Below are 25,243 nucleotides of genomic sequence, written 5' to 3' on the forward strand. Positions count from 1 at the left end.
TTTGTTCTCTCTTCTTATCAAAATTTAACTTTTACCTAAATTCTAAATGACAAGCTTACTCTTTCCAATTTCTTACAACCGCTTCATCCATCAGACATGGTGGTAGAACAAACCAGTAATCATGTGCACAAATTTATAACCAGATCAAGCACTAAACGACGGTCCAAAACCATGACCATAATGGTAATTGGCATTTTGCCAAAATCTCGCTTACCATGCTTAATTACATGTGCTTCCCCTCTAGCTGCAGTAACCCAATGCCAAAAGACGAAATGATAAAAAGTGAAAAATGTTTCTTAAAAGGTGAAGACAACATTCTACTCCTCAAAAAGAGAACAAGAGGCTAACATATATTACCTCATAATTCATTAGGTGCTCACTCTTTAGTTCTTCGCTTACATTGTACAAGACAAGACATGATTTGATTGGACAACAGGTTATATACAAACATTATACAATATTTTTTTCATGAGCAAGCAGCAAGTTCCATTAATGAAGCAACTGGAGTGAGACCATCAACCCCAGGAGATTGGATAAATAAGAAAAAGAAAAAGAATGGAGATGATACAAACGAATGTCACTGTCACATGAATCCCGGGAAGCCTCAATCTGGCAACATAAACTAGACCCGTCCTCTCATCCTTCTACTTTAGTTCCTGATTGCACCGGCTCCACTACTGGTGGTATACAGTCAACCTTGTAACGCAAGGCCTACCAAGAATTTTAACATTCTAAATCAGGCAAAGGAAGCACAAAAAATTTACCCATGCCCACAGTTATAAAAATTTGCAATATGAAAACCAATAGGAATTTGTAAGTTCCAGACAGTCAAAATTCTGCATCAAGTTATCATCATGGGCAAAGGAAGCACAAAAAAGTCAATGTTTGCCTACCTTCTTAAAGAAACTTGAATATGAATTGTCCCATATGAATTTGTAAGTTCCAGGTATGCATGTGCAGAAGTTACCCTGCAATAACTGTGTGTAAAAGATCCGTACAGTAATGCACACAGTAATATCAATTACCAGCAATAAAGCTCCAACTCACTTGGTCAGACTCATAACGCCGGTATGGCAGGATCATCTGTAGAATAAGAACCCATGCCCCCAACATAAATATAAGAGTAGAAAAACTGAAGTCAAAAAGTCGAAACAAAAAAAAAGAAGAAGAGCAATGTAGGAGCCATCACAAGATGGCATCTTAACTAAAAGAAAATGTTCAGAACCAGATAAGAAAGAACACTCACTGTTATAGGGGTAAACTTACATTCTTTTGACCCGAAGGATCTATGCACTCTATGCTAAACCCGATATCCTGTAGCACAACAATATAAAACTCAAATATATAAAGAGCAATCTACTCTACTAACTAGAGTCATGGATTTTGCAGAAGTGCAGCAATCTCAACTAACAAATACCCAAGCTAAAATTTTCTACATCAAATTTCATCACCACAAAAATAAAGACTGAACTCAATGACACATGGCGAGATAAATAATATATAAACATATATAGCAAGAATATATAACTTAAATTGAAGTTGAGAAGTTCTGTAATAGTCTTCAATGTAACACTTACATCAGTAAGCCCCTAACAATCATACTTGAGGCAACAGATCCATAACCGTAAGGCGACAAGCAGCTAAATGGGCTGTACATGTACATTTTAGTTACAAATTAAAGGAATAAACACAAGGCATGCATATAGGCATGCTTGCAGGTTCTCAATGACACTTCTACCTGACCCAAAGAAAACACAATAACTAATCAGAACATGAAAGGAAGGACTGGAGAACTTTTATGCACTGTTCTTTCATTGTTTTTCTTTAATGAATGGATAACTTCATCAGAGGGAAAGAAGCCCAGACCCTACATATATAATAAATAAAAACTTCAAAAGCCCAAGCAACAGTCATCTAGAAATTCCAAGAATAGGGCTCTCATAGCACAAAGTATTACTCGAGAAAGAGTCCTGCGAGATTTTATCGGATGTCCCCGAAAGGTCCTAAAAGATATCGTTAAGATTTTGTTATGTTTAGAAAGTATGAGCACTTGCCTTCCATAACCAAAAACATAAAAATAAAAATAAAAATCCAGACCATTTTGCCATTCTGATCACTAAACCACCAACCACTCAACATATTGAGCACCGAATGATGCAAAACCGAGCTTATAGTGGGCAAGGAAAATAAGGAGGCCCAGATTTGTAGATTTCTTCCACAACAAAATCAGAACTAATAATTTATTACCATCAACATTTTTTTACCGTTCTTGAATGCTACAAACAACTTTTATACTTGTGATGCCCATAAGATTTGAGAACCAGATCGTCGGTCTTCATCTCCTCATGAAGTAAAAAAAGAAAACAAAAAATTGTTTACTCAACATGACAAATAGATTAGGAAATAGCACATCTTAGTTAGCAGCTAATGATTGCACCACATAAATAGAGTTCATATTGTCACCAAAGCAAGCTTTCCAAGGTAGTCCCCAGACTAACCATTTGTCAACACAAATCCTCAACCATCATTCTAAGCCCTACATCTATCAGATATACCATTTCCAGTACGATTGTGACTAAAGAACAACTACCCTCCCTCATTGTAAAACCACTTCTTTAGTTTTTCTGCCAGTGTGCTAACTTATTCCAAGGTCACATGCTCCACAGAGCATTCATATCACGCGTGGATTTCTAATATGACACAAGTTTGACATAAGCTTTAGAGTTCATGACTAAAATCTGTTATGTGGAATAATAATAGGGATAATTACACTAACCTCCCTTGAGGTTTTGTCAACCTACACTGACCTCCCCTCTTGTTTGTCAAATTACACTCACCTCCCCTAACAAGCATATAAGATGGACAGCGTTAATGGAAATAGTAAAATTACTAATTTACCCTTTGTCCACGCTCTCTCTTTACAATAACATCACGGTGCTCCGAACATCATCTCCGGCGAACCCAGTTCAGTCTGGTGAAAGCCACAGTGATGACCACTCTGCGATTTCATATATATATATATATAAATCCACATATATATTGAGATATATGTATCCCACGGGCTCTGTTTTCTTCAAGCTCTCTCTCGGTTGGGTCTCTTAATGAAAAATCTCTCTTGTATATAAATCGCTAACCCATCGTATACAAATGTGTATAGCTCTGTATTTGTACCGTTGAAGTATGGTTCAATCAAGGCTCACCGAAATCAATGGAGTTCCAATTCTATGAGGTGTTTACCAGAATCAATGGAAGCTGGTGCCGGTAAACACCATGTCCACCCTGTATATACATATATCTATACACACACCCCCATAACCATCCACCCACCGTCATCTTCAACACAAACCGCGTCGGCAGCCAAACATGATCCAAACCACGTGAATGAATCTAACCTGCTTCTTGATCATTAATTTCTCAAAAAAATAAAAAATAAAAAATAAAATCCCAGAAGTTGTGTCTGTTTGTAAAGAGGGAAAATAGCTTTCTCGGCCGTCACAGAAATGGGTTTGCTCGTTGCATGAAGCGTTGCCAGAGAGGAGTGCACCCGAAAGACAACTTGCCAAACTGAAATGGGTGGTTTACGCCAAAACTATGAGCTCGCCATCACAATGGAGCTTTGTTGTTCGCCGTCGTGAGCTTCGCCGATGGATTCTTCATTCCTTGCCGGTGAGTTCTCCATGCCGTGGTTCCTTTACCGCTGTTCATTATTGCTTGACCCCGTTCTTCTTTGCTCGCCAACCAATCGTTGCTAAATTTAGTGCTTGCATCACGGCCGAATCCTTACACTATTAGTCGTCGCTTGCTCGGCGAAACCTAAGTCCAACGAGACTCCAGCATCATCATAAGCTTCGGCTAACCTTCAAAACCCATCTCGACGAAGCTTCCCGGCACCATCGCAGACTGCCCATTGCAAGTTTTATTGCCCTTATCAAAAGCTAAGCACGCTCTCTCTGGGTGTGTATCTATATTTCTCTGTCTACAAATTTTTGGTTCTAATGTGGTTCAGTCTAAACTGGGTTTTGCAGTCACCGGAACCAAGGAAGGTCTCAAGAGACGACGATTTTGTTGTCACCGGAGTTGCAGTTTGTTCGTCGGAACTGGGTTTCACACGGAGGAGTGTTCTCGCTGTTGATTGGTTCATTTAAGCTACGCTGCTACTTGGACGATTTTGTTGTCACCGGAGTTGCAGCTTGTCGCCTTGAATGGCTTAAGGCGTTACAGTTGAACAAGGTGAGCGCCTTTGTATAACAGGCGCAAGGCTACAGGCGCGCCTGCTTGAAAAATGGTTTTTTTATTTTATTGTTTTGTTATTATTTTGGTTTTTTATTATTTATTGTTACTTTTTATTTGTTTATTACTTCTTATGACTACAAAACTTACAAGTTACACAACAACAACAACAACAACAACAACAAAAAAGAGATAGAGGTAGCGAAGGATATCATCTGCGAAGCCTCTCAGTCTCAGACTCTTAGATCTACCGGATCTATCATCTCTCAGTCTCGGATCTGCCCGTAAGTTCTCCTTCTCTCTCTTCTTCTTCTCTCCTCCTCTTCTTCTTCTCTCTTCTCTTCTCTCGAGTCTCGTCAAATTTTTTTTTTTCTCTTTTCTTCTTCTTCTCTTGGATCTCTCAAGTTTGGCAGATTTTTTTATTTATTTATTTTTTTTTATTTGATTTTTTTTTTTTTTTTCCTCTTTTCTTCTTCTTCTCTCGGCTCTCTCAAGTCTGGCAGTTTTTTTTCTTTATTTTTTTTTATTTGATTTATTATTATTATTTTTTTTTCTCTATTCTTCTTCTTTTCTTCTTCTTCTTCTTTCGGCTCTCTCGAGTCTGACAAATTTTTTTATTTATTTTTAGGCTAGGCCAACTTGGTCCTCTATTTTTATTTATGTTGGTCCTCTGTTTTTTTTATTTTTATTTTTATGCTTGTCTAGATTAGTGCCTTGCATGTGTTTGATGATCATCCCCTCTCTGTTTCTATTGATTTTGTTTACTCCTTATTAATCTGTTTAATAGAGATCAATCAATCACTTACCCAAAAATGAAAAATAGAATCAATCATGGTGCTTACAGAAAATTAGATTGATTGATTTGATTTGAAACTATAGCACATCCTTGTGGTTTTTGCAAGATAAATTCATAATTTCTATTTAATGCATCCAAACATGGTGCTTGCAGCTTGCAAAAATGTTTTATTCAACGTGCATCTTTATGTTAATATGTTTGATTATTCACTGTTGAACTCAAGTACTTGATTTAGTTGGCTTTGGCATCTTTATGTTGAATATTGAATTTAAGTAATTCATTTAGTTGACTTTTGCATCTTTATATATACTATTGCATCTTTAATACTTTATTGGGTGGGGTTTTTTTTTTTTTTTTTTCAACTTGCGCCTTGCTTCAGTCGGGGGCGCATCTCGCCTTGCGCCTCAGGCTCCAGGTTGCATTTGCGCTTTTGTGCACCTTGAGCCTTTAACAACTATGGGCTCACCGTAATGATGAGACCCAAACTGAAGCACACAAGGGTAGAATGGGAATTTGATAAATAAAAAAATGCTGACATCATCATTTTCCGTCAAAAACAGTGTTTTTTGTTAACGGAGGGGAGGTCTATGTTATCTATATACAAACCTCGAAGGATGTGAGTGTAATATGGCAAACTAAAGGGGAGGTCAGTGTAGGTTGACGAAACCTCAAGGGAGGTCAGTGTAATTATCCAATAATAATAAGTCACGCAAATTAATCGATGAAGCGAAAAAGGGAACATGATAATCGAGATTATATTATTAAGAAGTTTTTCACATGATCATTGCGTGTTCTGAGGGTTTTACGAGAATTCTAAGGAAGTTCCTCTCCATTTGTTACCATCTATTCTATCTCTGAAACAAGAGCAAATTAAGAATAAAGTATATTTATAACAAATTGCATATGACAACTCAAAATATATTCTCTGCTGGGACACCACAAGATAAGCAACCCACAAGTTAAATGCACTTCTTATCATATTGTTCTAGTAAGGTTCTAGTTTCTGCTAAATAAAGCTCGCGTCAAACACTAAATGAGTAGAACTTCTTGGAGCACTTTAACAACTAGGGATAGTTTCTTTTATTTGTCCTCTTTATTCCTCCCCTCCCCTTCTCTCTTCCTTTTCCCTCTCTTACTTACTCGTCATCTTTGGTAGCTTGTTTCCATGCAACTGTTGCACTTTCATTGTGCCCGTGCGGCTAAGAAATCCGCATTGCATCCTTCTTGCTTCGTTCCTTCTATCTCCCAAACCTTTCTTCAACTATTATTCCTCCCTTTTGTTACCCTTTTGCCACCTTCCCACCATAAATCTACATTTTCTATTTTCTCCCCAACAGGAAATCTTTCTAACGTTCCCAAAATACTTAGGCTGCACCAATTGGCAGTGTCACTCTGGACTCCAACTTTTTTTTTTGGATAAGTAAAAGTTCATTGAAAGGCACTTAAAAGGGGAGTGCATCCCAAAGAACAAAATATGGCTAAGAGAGCCCACTATACTTCCAAATATCCCCACAGATTTACAATTTGATCCTTGTACCCAGAAGTATAGAGAACCAAGGACAGAGAGCTTCAGCACTCAAATTGGAATCTCTTCCTCATCAAATGTCCACCTATCACGCTTTCTCCACGGACTCCTCCAAAGCCAAAGGGCGTCAACATCCAAGCAACAAGGACTTTTACCTACGAACTATTCAACCTCTCCAAGCCTTAAGCATGCTCTTCGTAGACTCCAACATATACCACTGAACACCAAACAAAGCAAAAACCATTGCCCAGCTATCCCTAGCCACTGGACAGTGCAAGAGAAGCTGGCTAACCAACTCCTCTCCTATCTTGCATATGCAATATCAATGACAATAATCTCCTCCTCAGTTTATCAATCGTCAAGATCCTCTTTAGTACTCCAAACTACCTTCCACAGAAAAAATGCCCATGAGCATCCACCAATCCCTGATAAAAGGATCACCCACAAACGTCCCATGACTAAAGTCCATGCAACACCAATCATCCCCCCACCCCCCAACCTCGTGCCGATACAGCAACGCCAAAAGCTCACAAACATCCACTTTAGACTCCATTTAAAGTCAAGTTTACTCTGTGGGCCACTATGCACTAATTTGAGCTAAATAATAAGAATTATCAACTTTAATACTAAGATTCCTAGCCTGTATTCCTTTACTTGCATTGCACTATATAAATGTTAAACAAAGACATTGAATGAATTCATATTGGACAAGATGTTAACTGCACAATTTACATCCATAAAAGTTCTCTCAAAAGAACATGTAAACCCCAATACAAAATGATGCAGTCCACAAGAGGATAAAGAAAGATAAAATTATGGGCAATAGGTTTTATCTCAAGGCACGACGCACTTGTGAGCTTGCATAAATAAGTTCAATTCTAGTAGGTATTAATTTATATCTTCCTTAGGCTAGTTTGTTGCCAGATCAGTTACATATATTGCATAAATAAGTTCAATATGCACGACACACTTAAAGACACATGGACAGACCTATGGATTAATTTTTTTAAAACAGACAGATTATAGGTTCTTTGTATATGGCTTTTAATAGGTTTATAAATGTCCATAAGTTTCCAAAAACAATCCAATTCCTATTAGAATAGGATTACCTAGCAGATTATATATATACATGTATCTCTGTCATGTCCCCTTAGAAGTTCATCAAGGCAACAAGATTTAACGATTTTCCCATCAATTATGCACATTGAGGATCATCTAATGCACCTTAGATGTGATACATAAGAGACTATGGGTGATTCCTAGCATCTTCTTTGCTTTCAACACTTCATTAGCCTTTAAATCTCACCAGGTAGACTAACAATCGTGTTTGACACTCTCACTCAATCCAAATAATGTACAATACTATAATATTCAATATAACTGTTTATATCATATTACATATAACATACATGTACATACAATACCAGAATTATTATATCATCACGAGGAAGAAGAAGAAAGGGGTAACTAAATATATGGGATGCAAAAGTATTTGGATGGCCCTTTGATCTCATGAATTCATATTCCGTCACAACATTATGGCATGTTTCTTAATTAAAAGGCTTTCTGCAAAGAACTGCTAGTCTTGAAGTGTCTTAGAATCTACCTTTAAATTTGATTAGATTACAAATAATTTAGAAGTATTTCGTTATTCTTTTAATGAAGCATGAAACAATTGATAACAAATAAAAGGTCGTGTTTCTACCTACTTTGTCCATCCTAGAACCCTGAACTAACAGGGACCCCAATAGGTAATGGCATTTATAAAATGAAGATGTCAAATTTTACAAATACAAGAAATAAATTTCATCCAACAAACACCGCTTTAAAGATCTGAGAACAATACCACATTCATTTTTCCTTGTGCCAAGGAGAAATCCCAAGCGATATATGAGTTTATAGAATCCACATTCAAAGAAACCTACAAAGACATGCATTTATTTAATGTCAAGAATTTGAAATCAACAGTAATACCATTGAGAAAATTTGTGAATACTAACTAGATAAAAAATAAAACTCAAAGGGGGAAACAGAAGTGATCTAAGTATGTTCTTAAAACCCAAACAAACAATTATACAGAGGATTCGATTTGTTGGGTCAATTCTATATAATTCAAATAATGAAAAGTGACTAAATTTCAAAACCCTTATTGCCAGGTTCAAAATAGGAATTAGTTGGGAATTGATGTATTTTTGACAAATTACATGCAAAGATAACTTAATTTTTGTGATGGGATTAGATTATTGCTTAATGTAAAAAAAATTCAAGGAATTGTTGAAGGAAGAGAGTTGAATCTGTAAGAAGTGGCAGCATTACATGAATAAAGCGTCAATTAGGTTATAAAGACTGAATCACCACATCAAGTTATTCCACATCAAAATTGTGATTGAAGACAGAAGACAGAACTGCTTTGCATCATCAACAAGATTCTTCAAGCCAACTTAATGACACAGTAGATAATGTTGAGTGACTTAGATACCTATAGTTTGGGTCAGTTAATGGCTAGATCAGTTGACCTAACACATACATATTACACCTTGGTTAATGGATGTACAGGTTTGGATTTGGTTTGGTAACTTTTAATTAAAATAGTGAGTGTACTGATCGAGATCTTAATTGCATAGACCCATTTATTAAGCACTTTGAACAGATCAATTCAATGATTAGATCGGTGAGAGTGCATAAGTGCACAGTAGTGTTGCATACCACCGAAATATGCCCATTTCACTTCCCATCCGGATCCAATGTGAGACATCCCTAGCATTCTCCCCCACTTGAACTCGCAACGCCTTTGTTGCGATCGGGTCACCCTACCTAGACCAGGGCACACCCAGGAGAGCGCTTGGCATGACTCTAGATCAAGGACTGGGCCTGATTCTGATACCACTATAACGGATCGGACGCTTGCCTTCTAACCCAAAAGCTTAGATAGTGTTGCATACCCACCAATATATACCCATTTCACTTCACATTCAAATCTAATGTGGGACACCTCTAATATTTTTCCCCACCCGAACTCGCAACACCCTCATTCCAATCAGGCCACCTTGCTTGGACCCGGGCACCTCCCGGGTGGGAACGCCCAGGTGGGCGCTTAGCTTGACACCGAATCAAGGACTAAATCTGACTCTGATACCATTTGTCACAACCCGCCCCGCACTGTGTAGATAATGTCTTCTTTGCATACTCTCCTATCAGTGCTCAAAGTTTTCCTCAAAACGCACAAGTTAGGTGGTGTCCACTTGTATAAGTCTCAACAACCTTCTCCCCCCCATACGATGTGGAAATCACAAGCTATGATGGTCATGGTGGTTGCTAAAATAACTTCTGTAGTAGTGACAAGAGTAGTGGTGGTTGTGGTAGTAATAATCAACTGAGCCAATAGAAAATGTGGTAGTGAAAGTCACAGTGGAGGGAATTACGGCTAATGCAGTAGTGACAGTCACAGTGGAGGGAATTACGGCTGATGCAGTAGTGACAGTCACTCTCCACATCATCAAAGGTGATACCAATGTAAATAGAGTGGTTATTGTTGCAGGAGAATTGTCATGGAGTATAGTAATGACGACACTGGTGGTGTCTTTTATCAAGAGTTCAAATAAATTAACTCTAGTGCTAGTGTTCCAAAGTCAAGCAAGTAAAGGTGTGACTTTTTAGGGTGGGTTTATAAGATGTATTAAATGAATTCAGTAGTTTAGCTCCTAATTTCCAAAACAAACAGACCAATTAGTTTAGATATTTCTGGAAATAACATCCATGAATTCATTTGAATAATGCCAAAAAATAAAAATAATAAAATAAAATAAAATAAAAAAGGAAAGGAAAAGAAAGGCCATCAACTTTCTCAAGCTCAAAGTTTCCTGGGAGATTACATTTTCTGATTATCTGTGAAGTGGGTGACTAGTTGAGTATACTCTTCATGTACCGTTTCAATGAAACTCAAAGACAATTAATTAATAGAAGGTTTATTTTTTTTTATAAGTAATTAATTAAGAGGAGGTTAATACCAACAGAAACACCTCAGGTAGCCTGTAAAATCTAACTACGGAAGAAAGAAATATATGTGACCCACCACCTCCAATTGTGAAAGAACCACTTGCATAATGTACAAAACAAACCTCACAAGTTTTCCCAGCAAGAACAGTTACTTCCTTGAAGTCATCATTTTTCCTGTGAAAAGCAAGCTAACAAACTTTGAATAGGATAACAATAACACCAGCTTTACTTATAAATACCATAAGATACTCCAAAGCCTCTTCAGTTCAGTAGAAAAACAGAGGAATGGCCACTACATTAGAAACTCAGACAATCACCTTGCTTCTATTGCACCGGCAGCTTCTGCTGTGATAAGGAAAGGGGAATTTGCAAAGACTTCACTGTAAAAACAGACAATCAAATCAATATGTGAGCAGCAAATACAAACCAAAGTGCAAATAGAAAGTTGGATGTTCAAGCCATTTAACATAGATGACTTTCATAATAGGCTTGTATTAATATTAGTTGCATGGTTAAACTTTGTAAAGAATGTAAATTGTCTGATGGTGACCTTCTCAGGACTAAACAGTGAGCATTTCAACATAATGGATATTTTAATTATGAATATAAATCAGATGGAGTCTCATTTAACAATAATTGAGGTTTCTTCTTGAAACATTATTCATAAGTGTGAATGGATGTTTTGAAGTTGTCAAGTTAAAAAAAAATTCACACTCTGAAAGCTCAAGCGAGCCTTGAATTTTCGGATGCTAAGGTTGATGGCGTGACAAAGTGGCATGTGAGCAAGGGGATTAGAGTACCAATACTTCTGTGAAGGTGTCATGTCCATATAGTACACGACTACACGTGTAGAACGCCTACAATTTATGGACTCTCCTAGACACAATTCCGACACTTATGGATGTGTCCATAATTTAGAAGTAAATTTCATTATTTGGACACTTGGCCAACACATCCCTGACACACCCCAATACCAGTCTTATACAATACAAACTAATTTGAGATACTTATTGAAGGTGATGTAAGCCGCATGGAAACTGAACCAAGGTCAGGATTGGATGTCCCTCCTGGTGACATCCTTAAATTAATCCCAACTCTAACAGGAACAAAGAGTAGCCATGTCCAACAAGTTCGGAAACATTATTAATTCACCTCAATGTGTACAACCTTTCTTCTTTAAAAGAAATTGGCATTATACACATGGTCACCACAAATCAAGCGTGCAATCAAACTTTTTCATATAGGACAAAATTATAATTGAAGTAAAGAAAGCGGTAGCATATATAATATAATAATCTTTACCTCTGTTACATGGACTCTTCAAAAGGACTTAAGTACCCATGTCGGACACATATCCCTCAGACATGGGTATGGGATATGTGTTCGACACTTTTGGTTGGACATGAACTTAAAAAGCATATCCAATCATTCAATTACATTACGTTATTACTTTAAAATGAGTTAAATGCTTATATTGAACATTATATTAGATAAAAACATTACTTTACTCTAGAAAATAAAATAAAATAAAATAATTAATAAAATGAATATTTAGTCGTGTCCGTTCTATTTGGAGATTTAACACGTCCGACGCATGAATACATACCCGTGTCCGACACCCGTACCCGAGTCCATGTAACATAGATCTTTACAATATTTCCCTTGCTTTTTTTTTTTTCTTTTTCTCTTTTTTGTTTTATTTTTTATGTAAGTAATATTTGATTGCTTCATCTTCTAGATTCTGTAACTTAGTCTACAAATTAAATTTTTGTGATGTTGTGGCCCGAATTTGGTGACGCGCCCGGTGGATGCTATGGGGGATCGGGGTCTTAGCCCCGAGGAAAATTTTTTGACCCTTTTTGCTAATGGGTCGTGGACCTTAATTAGTCTCTTGTAGCCCGATGTTTAGGGGCGCTTAGGGTCTGGAGTGACAAAGTTGGGGCTGAAAACTTATAATCTCCGATTTTACACACAGTGAAGACTTTTGCCGAATCTCCACCGTATACGTAGGTTGTTGCCAAACCACGTATAAATCTTTGTGTTCTTTGTGTGGTGTGTTTACTTTTCTGTCGTAATTCTTGATTCTATCTTGGATTTGCTGCATTTTTCGTAACAAAATTAATTACATTTCAATAGATGTATATAGGTGAAAATTTTATATTTCTATAGTCATGTCCGACTGTGCATATTCTACTTTTTTAGGGTTTGAAATGTCATCATATCTGTGTTCATGTAACTGCTACTACGATTAGATCCATATAAGGCAACAGTCGGGGCTTAATTAGTAGGATTTACTGGGAGTTTAGATACAGAAAGACCCTAATTTGTAGATCTTATGGGCTTAAGGAAATAACTTAGTTGTTTTGTGGATTTGAGAGAAAACATGTCAGAGCCTATGTGAGAAATATCATAAATCCTTGTAGTCATCACTTGGAAATTTTTACATTGGAATGCTGGTGTAAAAGTACAGTGCAAAGTGTCATATGTACGTCAAGCCTACATTTGGTGAGAGGGAAGGAAGAAATAGGGATGGAACAAGCTTTCACTGTTTAGTAGAGGGGAGAGGAAGAGGGGAAGGATGGGAGGAGGGATGCTACACCATTTTGTTTGCATCCCACAAGTGGGAGGAAGAGGAGAGAGAGAGAATGAAAATTTGTTGGATAAAATCTAAAAGACTTTGACTCCCATTTAAGTAAATTAATTTAAATAATTAAGGGTATACTAGTAAAAAATAATATCACATCTTCCCTTCCCTTCCACTCAACCAAACAAAAGGAGGGATGGCACAACCCCCCAACCCCTCCCCTCCTGAGAGATGCATCTTTCATCCTTCCTTCTATCCCTTCTCTCCATTTTTCCATCACTCCTACCAAAAGAAGCATAAGTTTCTCATATACTGGCCATTTTACTTTATTCGTTTCTCTAATTGTCTACAATTTTATTGATTTATTTTCTGCAAGGTTGTATCTGTTGGATTTTATTCACTATTTCTGGATAGATTTATGAGTTCCCCTTTTGAAGGCTTTCTAATACACTCTCACTAGTCAAAAAAAAAAAAAAAAAAAAATCACTATTTCTGATATTTTCTTAGACAAAAAAGATTCAAGGGATGAATAAGAAGAAACTTAATGGATCTCTAAATTTAGAACTTCGGAATGAATTAAGGGGGAAAAAAGAAACAAGGGATGAAATAAGAATAAGCTTATGGATCTCTAAATTTAGAACTTGTTTTGGAACGTGCATATAAAAACAGAAATCACTACGAGTTTAATGATTAAATAATAAGCAACGCATCCTCATCACTAAAAATGGTACAAATGAGTAAAACACAAGCTACAGGAGCAGGAAGCAGAAAAACTACCCAATAAATTTCACAAATCTTTCAAACTCGGAGGTGTAGATATTAACCGCTTCTTCCAAGATAGCTATTTGACCCTTCTGTCTGCTCCATAATAAGTGGCCAGAGATTTAAGGCAAAAAGAGCAACCATATCAATGGGACAAAGCTAAAAATAATAATAAATTCTATTAGAACTCAATGAATCGACTAAGAAGCTTGCAATGTATCTTACAATTTTCTAGCCTCAAACTGCCCCCATGACACAGAGAGAAAAAGTCGAATGTTGAGCACCATTGTTGTAAGCCTATATAAAGGTGGGCCATAACGATGTCTTTGCTCTTCCATTGGGCTAGGTACAAAAGAATTATTAGTAAAAAATTGCCATAGATAAACCATTTGAAATGAAACCTCCTCAAAGTTCAATTTTGTCCTTCACTGAAGGGGAGAAGTAACAAAGAATCTATTTAAATATAATAAACAATAAATACTATTTCTAAAGAAGAAAGAAGATACCCTTGATCATCATTTATTTGCCGAATAAAATCTAGTAGAACCTGCAGCAAATAGAAGTATGACAAAATAAACCTAAACATCAACACTTCTTGCAATAGAGTCTATCTAAAATGCATAACAACTTAACAAATTCATCTAGAACATATCATTACTGACCCTTAGTAACCTCATATAAAAAGAACTACATGACATAAGGTAACATAAGAGTATATCAAAGATAGCTGCAGAATTAAAAACATATGGTTATTCTCGCCCATGAAACACTGATCAAACTACCAAAGAACAGTTGGCCAAGCTGAAACCTTTTTCCTTTTTTTTTTTTTTTTTTCTTTTTTTTTTTTTTTTGTCTTTTTTTTTCCTTCTTTTTTTTTTTTTTTTGTCAGTACAATATCCAGAAATGGGGACTCAACCAAGTTCCATGTGGTGGGGGTATACTAGACACAAAATCAACAACAAAATCTCATGTCCCAAAACTGTACTAAAAGACTGTATAACATGAAGTAACATCAAAGATAGCTGCAGAACTACAAGCATATGGCATTTTTGCTCTCTCTTGAAACACTGACCACACTACCAAGTAACAATAAACCATGCCCACACTTTTTTCTCAAGTACAATATCACTAAAAACAATCACGCAACCTGAGTGCATGAAGGGTATACAACCAGACGACAAAAAAACAACAGCAAAATATCATCTCTCAATCCTCTACAAAAGAATCAATATAGAAATCATAAGACTACAAACAAAACTATAGCGTTTTCTCAAGTATCTTTCCAATCTACACATCCAATCAAGGAGAAGAGAAGGCCCCATCACTCCAATGCCACGAAATAGATATAAGGTAAGAAGTCCCCCTACCTTTCATAATATTTTTCCATTGAGCTACCTGATAAGATGAGTCCACCTCTCTTAATACCCAACCACGCTAGAACTATAGTACTTGTTACTTATAAAAAAAAAAACCTATAGTACTTATGATCTACCATTCTTTGCCACTTAGATCCCTTTCCCCTAGCATATTTCCACCAACAATTGCCAAGAAGAGCCTAATCAAACACCCTAAGCTCCTTCTTTCCTCCCTTAACATGAAGGAAACCACCAAACGCACTACTGAATAGATTCCACCCAAGCACCGCTCTAAAGAAAATCTATTAGGCTCCCTGGCATGTTTCCACCAACAATTGCCAAAAAGAGCTTAATTAAACATCCTTAGCTCCTTCTTTCCTCCCTTGATGTGAAGGAAACCACTCACCGCACTACTGAATTATAGATTCTTCCCCAATGCATCTCTAAAATATACAAAGCTTATCCAACTTCATCTCTAAAGACACTGCAATGGTGAACAATGTCATGAAATTTATTAGAAGGCTTGATAATATTATTTGCATAAGGATAATTCTTCTCCCCTCGAAAGATCCAAAAACATTGGATGATATAGACATGTAACCACAATGCTCTTGACTTGAATTAAAAAAAAAAAAAAAAAATGAAGAAAAGCAAAAGAAGATAATGAATGCCAACCAGTCATCCAGGATGGAAGGGACTGCAGTATCGCAAATAGAGAGACATACAAAATAGAAGTCTAAAGCAGTAAATTTAAGTATCAAGGACTGGAAGCACAAGCCCAAGCAACACATGTACCAGTACACTCAATCAAGATAAAGAAGGCATACCTGTGGCACTCCAACCAAGTACTTCACAAGGGTTTTGTAGACACCTGTTGCAGAACCAAGCTGGGCTAACATTCTCCTCCTGGATGAGTAATATGTCATCAGCAAGCATATAATAAGATCATTCAAAGGCTGTCAAAATGCACCAATTAACTTTACCTTTCCATTTGTTGTTTCCATAGCAAAGCATATCGATCCTGTATACTTCCACCAGAGTTGACCAAAGCATCAATCTCAGCTTGCTTATTCCGCTCTGACCGCTCTTTTTGTTGTCTGATAAGGGTACCACGAAAATCTTGTGGCATGTAGGTCATAACTGCATAAATATTCATAGATACCCTAAAAGTTGTCAAGAACATAACAGAGCAGCAGACTGAGGCCATCATCTCAAAACAAATTAATGGTAAAATGATAAAATCTATATTTCCAGTCAGTATTAGTTAATACACTGTATATTATAGCAACACAAAAGTGTAAGCTTAATCATCTAAGGTTGATTAAGTGTAACTTTTAATTTGAATATGATCTCTTCATATGACAATAGATACAAAGAAAATTGACTTGCATCCAGAATATCATTTTATTGTCTTGTACAAAGTCCACGCATCCAATGTGTGTATGAGAACAGCATAAAAACATTTTTCCAGTAAAGGTAACAAACATCCTAAACTCTTTTTCCTCTATTTGTGATACTCTAATCCAAAATACACATGATAAACAGACCAACAGGATTTTCTGCAAACTTGACAAATGTTTCTGAAGCACAAGTTATCTATAGACTAGAAAAGATTTCATGCAAACTTGATGCATCGCTTCTGAATCACTATAGAATAAAAACATTATAAAATTCCTAAACCTCCATTCTATATGTAAATACAACAAACTATTCAAGGCCAGCTACATGAATCATACTTTGGCTAATACCTTAGTTCCAGTCAAACAACTCTATCATGTTTTTTCCTAAAATATCTCTCTCACGCTATTTTTTGGTCTTTCCCTTGCCCTATCATTACCATTAGTCTAGATCATATCACTTCCTCACTAAAACTGGTAAAGTTACAAGTTGCCACTGTACGTGGTCAAACCAGCTATGGTTTAATCCCATTTTAACTCCAATTGGTATTATTTCTGCAATTCCATGTTGCATGTTTTTCCTACCTGTCTCAACCCAAATTATTAGTCTTCCTTCTCAACCATTAATGTGGACCATGTAATTCTTTCCCAGTCCTAACTATGTTTCACGCACGTGTGCACTTCTAATTATGTTCTTAAGTGCTCTAAATTGTATTAGATTGAAAGGATCTACACTGTAGATCACCACACAGGAGTGTATCACCCAACAAAAAACACTACACACACACACACAAATTGATGAATAATTGCAATTACAAGTTTAGAGTAATTTTGTTCACAATTACCTAATACGCTGGCAAAGGCTTAAAATTGGTCGTAGATTTACGGTCTGTGAAGACAAAAGGGACGTATGATAGTTTGTAAGTTCTGCATCTTGTGAATCAGAAAATATGAGGTTCGATGTCACAAAATACAGTTCTTTTAGAAAATAACTTGGGTAATTTCTAAAGACTAAACAGCAACAGGGAGAAGTAGAAGATAAGAAAAAATAAGTCCGCAAACACAAGACGGCGTGGTAACCATATAGGGTCAAATTTCTAAAAATAAAAATATATAGATGGGATTCTTAGCAACCCAAGAGAACTCTCATAATTGGACTAAGAACTCGAGAAATATAAAAACTTTTAGAGAATAGCAAAACAAAAAAATATAATTTCTCAATAAAATATCCAACAGAGGCGACTTTCTAAATTGTAATAGGATTAACATTTTCTTAACAAGAATAAGAAATAACAAATGTTAGAATCAATCAACTACTAAGTTACTAACAAGGATACCAGAAAATACTGATAAAATTTGCCAAACTACCCCCTCAAATATTGGTATCCATTCAAGTATAGAATTATCCCAAACGAAACCAATCTGCCCTATCCTTGTAAATATACTCTGTTAGGACTTAGAGTCATTGTGTTGGCAATTTTCGTTTCTACCAGCATCATAAAATTTACATATATATAAATAAATAATATTCCTATTCTTTTGTATACTTACAGTTATTACCGTCAATTCTTTGATTATCATAAGAGTGCATAGAGATGGTAATGTGATATGAAATCAAGAGTTTTTGTTCAACTTGGATCACACATGTTAAGAAAATAAGTTTGACTGACAAACCTTGGGATTAAAATGCATAAATTAACTAGGTTGACACTAATGGACTTGGATAACAAAACAAGGAGAAGTATTGCATAATTGTTCAATGGGCTAATAGTTGCAAATTGAACTCTTATGCATCATAAACAGAAGGATGAGATCTCCAAGAAGTTTCTAAGCATAGGTAAGAACCAACCTGTGTTAAATATATACTCTGAATTCCTAGATTGGAAAGACTCCAAAACCTTTAGAGTTTTCTGAAGTTTTTCTTTTAGCCGCCCGAGCGTAGAAGCAAGTTCAGCATCATTGGACGACTGTTGTTGCAGCTGCATTCACAAGACAAATGCAAAACTTAATGTTCTCAAAATGGCATGATTCGAAAGCGCTTCAATTTAATTTGCAACTAACATCATCAAAATCATTACCAAAGGTAACTGATGGAACAATTAAAAAATGTGAATATGTCGTGCCACAACTTCTACAATAAAAAATTTAAAAATAAAAAATAAAAAAAATTGTAACAAAATATTATAATTTTTTGGGGGGTATTAATGAAAAACATAGGCCTCTATATTTCTTACCTCTTTTGGCCAATGAGAGCTTTCCAGTAACAACAGAATTTCTTCAATTTGTTCTCTGTTCTTCCACATGTTCTCATCAATTTTATGAGGAGGCTGGCATTCCGCTTCCTGTACAAGTTGTCTTTCTCCTAGAATAAAATTGATTCCAAATTTAAAGTTGTCAAGTATAAGAATTCATTGGAAAAATTGCTTACCAAAATTAATGGTAGCTAAAAGCGTTGTGATGATGCTTTCCAGTCAAATTATGATAGTGGCTATTTTGGTGCAGTTTATAGTGATAATGTTGGGGGGACATTACTTGGTGCAACAGTAAAAACTTGTGCTATAATGTGTGAGAACATGAGTTTGAATTTGAGGGCAGCCAGCATATGCAAAAAACACTAGAGGAAATGTCATACCCAATACAATTCTAAGCTTGACGAAACCATTAATGGGTTCTGGCCTTCCCAATGATGAAAAAGTAGAAGTGCATAAAAATATGAGCATCCCCCAGTGTATGTCTCATCTAAGTGCTGGAAGGAGAAAACTAAAGACAGACTTAACCTTTGCAATATCATTACCAAAGTGGCTATTCTCATACTCGAACCAGTGACATTGCACTTATCAGTCCGAAGTATTATCACATAAAAGGAATGATAACCAAATAAAATATTGGCCGTGCATTTCAGTTTGCATCATAAAGTGTTGCTCTACAAAATGCATCCTAACAAAACCCCAATCAAGATGATGTTTATAACTTTATGTAGTCAAAAGTTTGGCAAGTGTGTGATTTTGTAACCTACTCACTATCTCAACCAACTAGACCTTTCTCTAAATCATAAAAATTACCATATGGACTAATGTACGATTCCTAGGAATGGGTGTGTGTCTAAGTATTGGATTCTTATAATCCCTAAGATTTAGGATACGACACAGACAAACTAAGTGTGAGTACAATATGAAAGATAATGAAAAAAAATGGAAGGATAAAAATCATATATATATATATATATATATATATATATATATATATATATATATCTGAAATGTGGGAAATTGAAAGAAGAAATATAATTAGTGAGCCAATTTGAAATAACAAGAATGTAAGGGTAAAATTACAAATATAATTATTTAAATGATGAGTCCAAATAACATAGCATAAAGCCAACTAAAATAATGATTTCTAAATCTCCTCATGCCATAGCTTCTTAAAGCAGTAGTAAATAAGTAGATTAACAATTTCTGCCTCATCAATGGCTAGAGCTTGTTGGGATTTGATGCTTGGTTTGTTTGGGGTTCCTTGGGTTATGCCTTGTTCCTCTAGAGGATTGATTGAAGCTTGGAGAAGTTTCTCAGTTGGGGCTCTCATTCAGGATGCTTGGAGGGCTACGCCTTTCTGTATTTAGTGGTGCATTTGGCTCGAGAGAAATAGGAGATATTTTGATGGAAAGGAGAAGCCTATTTCTATGCTTAAGTTCTCCATTATTTCCACTCTTTTTTGTTGGGTTTCAGGGAGAGATTATAGATCTATTGAGGAGATTGTTTTCTTTTTAGCCTCTTTGAAGGCTTGAGGCGTTTTTTGGCCTTTTTGTATCTTTGGGATTCGCTCCCCTTTTGAGCGCTTTTTATTAATTTTACTTATCAAAAAATAATAATAATAATTATTATTATTATATAAAGAATTAAAAAATGAATGTTTCAACTATTACCCATACTTAATCAGTACTATTGAACCAAGTTATTCAAACAGTCATATTGTGGTTGTCATATACATGATCAATTTTTTACTGCTAAAATGAAAAACAATGCTTTAAAATAGAGTAGATAGTGTAAAAATTCTGCTTCATCATTTACTTAAACTGAATAAAGAATAGAAATACACATTTTTCAACTGTTATCCATACTTCATTAGCACTTTGGACATAAGTTACTCAAACATGTTAAGTCATACAAAGAGGGCCATCGTATATGTGCTCAATTTTTATATTGCTAAAATGTAGAGCAATGCTTTAAAAAGTTTTTATGAAGAGAAATAGATTAAGATCATGAGTCATGATGTGATGTTTCTCATTTGATCATTTCACATTGACATGGTGCCTTGCACTACAACTCACATCATTTTACAGCCTCCCAAAACCATTAAACAAAATTTGCAACAAAAATGAACAGTGTCAAAAGAGCTCCTTGTTAAAAAGAACTGTATTTTACATGTTCTACTAACCATAATGCACCATCACTGCTACTTGTGATTTAAGATCCAAGTTTTTCACATTCCCACCACTAAGTTGTTCTCATGCATTTATTTAGGACTTAATTTAGCTTTATTAAGGAGATATTTGCAGCTCGTTGTTTGGCCCTGCATTTCCAGCCCAAACTTTTAAATTTTCTTTTTTCTGATATGTTGACACACGCCCATTTGCCCTATTGGAGAGTCAAACCCTCAACCTTTCATTTAGGAGGAGAAGATACCACTTGGGTCAAGCCGTTGGTTCCTCTAGCCCAGACTTGCCACAACTTGATGATAGATGACAACCAAAGGTGACACAATAATCACTATAAAGTTGGAATTTTTTTGAGATATATTGCCAATACAATAACCTCATGCAGTCCTTCACAACAATTCCAACAAATTTGGAAATATCATTTGGACCCATGTCATTTGACTAAAAATGTGTATAAGATCAACATTTGAAATCTAGCTGTAAACAGGAGTATTCCAGTATAAGTTCTTACCATATTATGTTCTCAGTATACTACCCTTCTTCCCACCCACAAGAAAAGGTTGGGACAATAAGGAAACCGTGATGGGTCAACCTTTGAGCAGCACTCCATCATGACCGTGACCAATAAACAAACCATCCTCGTTAAAAACACCCCCCAGACTCCCTCCTAGCCCCATTCCTAACTAAACAGTGGAAGGAAATAAAAACAAAATTTGAGCACCATGGGGTTGATTCTGCTGAAGAACAGTAGGGTAAGGTTGATTTATAAGCTAAAGATACAACAATTTCTATTTATTTTTCTGTTGCAATAACTAATAAGATGGAGATGAGTCGGAGAGTTTCTATAGTCAAATTCTAGGGGATGGTTCTAAGGATCATGTATTTAATTAGGAGTTAGAAAGCTGCCCCAAAATAGAAGGTGGATTAGGATTGGGTAATGCGGTCCCTAGAAAGTAGAAACAAACTGTCTACAAAGAGGAAAACTGTCTACAAAAATTGATGATCAAATCTGGCAATAATCTTGCTTCCAGCCAAAATCATCGCTGTCCTTGAAAGGCCGTTTCTCAGCAAAACCCACACTTCTTGTTCACGTACTAAATACGTCAGAAGGGTCTAGAATCAGTTTCCAGGAGGATTTATGTTCAGTAGGAAACACTTTTACAAACCCTTCTCCCCATCATTACAAAGTTTCTCATACTCATGGGTTCACACCATTGAACTTGTAATTCATTATCTATGTATAAGTCCTGCTGTATACCCCTTCTTAGAATTTACATTAACTTTTCAGGAATTAGATTAAAATCGAAGAAATGCTATTTCAACTTCTTCATAAACCTCAATGATATTCACTAGACTTTGGTTAATAGCAGTTTCTTCCCCAATATATATGTGTATACATATACACACTTTAAATTCTTTGTTAAACGGAATTATTCCATTTCTTTCCACACAAATAAATTGATCTGAAGATTTAAGCTTTCTCAACCAAGATTTGTATCTTCTTTGCGAGAAGCAGCAGTAAAGACCTCTAGCCATCTCTACACATACTTATTACATACAAATTATATATATATATATATATACGGATCGAGAAAAGAAAATTTCACCTTCAGTAACAGAAAAATCCTTGTACAAATCGGCGGCCATGGAGCGAATCTCGGACGAAAGACGACAGAAGTCGTCGGAGAGAGGAACAAATGGGTATTTGTCATAATAAGAACAAAGAAATGCCCTTGTTATGGGCACCAAACCTTCCGTCGAAGCCATTGACGATACCAGAGAGAGATTGATCGAAACTGTTCCAAGTTTGCTTGTTCGATCGATAATCAGTATCTATCTCACCTTCATTCGTCGGATTGTTTCGATTAACAGATAGATTAGTAAATTTTTCTTTTTAAAAATTATATAAAATAAAATATAAACAGCTGAGAAAAATGGATCGAAGAGGAAAGCGAGTCCACGCCAACCTCCCCTTCAAATCTTCAATGCACTCTTGCCTCTGACCTGTCGCTTGTCGCGGAAATATCCAAGAAAATGTCGAAAACCGCGTAGAATAATTTTGGGCTACTTTTTTTACAACTTCACCTGAGTTTTTATTTTAAAGTAACATTTTGCTGATTATTACTATATAATACTAGATGAAACGTGTTGTTTGCGGGAGATGTTTTCTACACTCCCCTTTCTTATAATGGATTTCTTTTTCCTTCTAATTTTTCTGGACATCTAGGACTGAGAGAGTAGAGAAAAGTGTAAATGAAAAAGTGGAGTAAAAAAAAAAAAAAAATTAATCAAGTTTTATTAAAAACATCAAAAAGATCTTCTTGGTGTTTGATAAATTTATTTTGTGTTTAATTCTAAATAAATTAGGTAATATATACGGACCTTCCTTATTTCGTCATAAGTACATTGATGTTTCTTAAAAATAAAACTAATATACGTGGACTTCCCTTTTTTGTGTCGAACCGCACAAACGAATTTATTTAATTTACTTAAATACTTTTATATTGTTACAGTAAATTACAAAAGTACCCATCTATAATATATATTATATACCTAAATTATAATGATTAATTTCTTGATAAAGGATATACCTTCCGGTTTTTCAATTGTGTCTTACAAGTCTTGACGATGGTATTGATGATTGTGGCATTAACTGTTTTTTGAGGATCCTGATGATGGTATTGATTGTAAATGGCACAGCTTTTATTTATTTTTTTATGTTTTTTTGGTGAAGGTATTGATGATGGTGGCCTTTAAATGGAGGAGCTGAAGAATGGTGTTGTTTCATCGCCGAAAAATATGCCAGGGAAAATGGGTTGCAAGTCCGCGATCAAGGGCTTGTTTGTTATATGTTTTACTTTGTTGTTTTTGTTGCAAGGCTGAAATATAGCTCCATTTGTCTTCTGTTGAACAACACTAAATTCAGACAAGTCCAAAAACATGTTTTGTAGCATTTGTTTTGTTTTAAATAGTACTAAAATATTGTTTTAAACAGTAATAAATTTGGGCCCAAAAGTAAAACATTAAAATGGTGTTTTTTTTTTGTTGTTTCAATACTTTAATCCAATAAAAAACATTGTAGCAGGAGAAGTAAGTTGAGTCTAACACTGTAGCAGAGGAAGTAACTTACACTATAGTTTGCAACATTTGGCCCGATGTTTTCTCTCTCCTCTGAAACCCTAGATAAGGTGATTTGGGAGGCGACTGTGATATACGGTGAGTACTCTCTGTCTTCTATTTCTCTCCTTTGGTGTTGCTTTACTTCCGAAAAACCTCTTTCTTCTTTCTCTGATTCCGGTTGGTTCATCTTCCCTTTCCTTTTCTCTCTCTAAATCTTTTCACGTTCCTACTCTTCGATAAGCATAGGGTTTTGAAATATACAAATTCCTCCTCATTCTATTGTGATCAGCGAAGGAGCTGCCTAAGCCTACCACGAATTGGTCGATGCTTTGAAACGTCACTGGTTAGCGTTCTTACTACTAATTTCTTAATTTATCTTCTTCTTCTGCTTCTTTTTATTTATTTATTTTTTTGTAAGTTACATGATTACACACTTAGGTCACACAATTTGTATCTTCAAACAACTTTTCTAGTTTTTAATTAAATTATTGGTTTTTATTTATTTTTATTAAAGTAATACAATGGATTCTGCTATTATGAGCTTTGATGGCAAGAAAGGCAATACAGTGGGCTGTTCAATTGCAGCTCCACACGAGTAATTGAAGGGGATTGTGTTTCTTTTTCTGATTTTTCTTCTTGCCTTGAGTCTATTGCTGTGATTGAAGGGGATATTAGATTCATCATAGATTAACATCCTCAACTCATCTAGTGTAAAATTGGTGAGGCGTGAGACCAATAAAGTTGCTAATTTTTTGGGCCATATGTTTCCAACTGATGTGTTAAAAATTGCAGCTTCTGATTGTATCTTTGTTTGAACATAACAATGAATGTTGTTTTGCTTTGGAAAAAGAAAAATTAAAAATTAAAAATTAAGAATATGTATGTATGTATGTATATTTATATATGAAAATTATATTTGTTACTTATTTACTGAAAAAAGAAAAAAATCTATTTGTTTCAAACAAAATGCATGAAATAGAAAGTTGAGAGATATTCATCATACCTTGATTGACCATTTATGCAACCTTCATTTCCTTAGAAGA

The 25,243-nt window shown here is 35.6% G+C and overlaps 1 protein-coding gene across 2 annotated transcripts; it reads right to left on the bottom strand.

Annotated features, from left to right (window-relative positions):
• Window positions 1–331: 331 nt before the first annotated feature.
• Window positions 332–23,136, bottom strand: LOC132282281 (uncharacterized). 2 transcript variants are annotated; one of them, XM_059783891.1, is made up of 15 exons: window positions 22,688–23,132; window positions 18,880–19,007; window positions 18,495–18,624; window positions 16,232–16,388; window positions 16,076–16,154; window positions 14,400–14,440; window positions 14,119–14,235; window positions 13,909–13,989; window positions 10,865–10,927; window positions 10,670–10,721; window positions 8,398–8,472; window positions 1,267–1,314; window positions 1,048–1,083; window positions 894–968; window positions 332–711 (listed from the first exon to the last, which is right to left on the bottom strand). In XM_059783891.1, exons 1-15 carry the CDS (start codon window positions 22,845–22,847, stop codon window positions 637–639), a joined length of 1,317 nt encoding a protein of 438 aa, XP_059639874.1. In that variant the 5' UTR covers window positions 22,848–23,132; the 3' UTR covers window positions 332–636. The 2 variants fall into 2 exon arrangements, with proteins under 2 accessions (XP_059639874.1, XP_059639875.1); XM_059783892.1 differs by lacking the exon at window positions 332–711 and having other exon boundaries at window positions 1,247–1,314; window positions 22,688–23,136.
• Window positions 23,137–25,243: the final 2,107 nt, after the last annotated feature.

Source organism: Cornus florida, unplaced genomic scaffold (genome assembly GCF_030987335.1).
Source record: "Cornus florida cultivar Cherokee Brave unplaced genomic scaffold, ASM3098733v1 CherokeeBrave_3.0.0_Hap2_Chr11, whole genome shotgun sequence".
NCBI classification, from domain to species: Eukaryota; Viridiplantae; Streptophyta; class Magnoliopsida; order Cornales; family Cornaceae; genus Cornus; species Cornus florida.

Coding starts and splice junctions, on each gene's coding strand:
- LOC132282281 (XM_059783891.1), bottom strand. CDS start 22,847: ATGGCTTCGACGGAAGGTTTGGTGCCCATAACAAGGGCATTTCTTTGT. Junction 18,625..18,879: donor GCTCTCATTGGCCAAAAGAG/GTAAGAAATATA, acceptor TTGTGAATGCAG/CTGCAACAACAGTCGTCCAA. Junction 8,473..10,669: donor TTGCTGGGAAAACTTGTGAG/GTTTGTTTTGTA, acceptor ATGTCTTTGTAG/GTTTCTTTGAATGTGGATTC.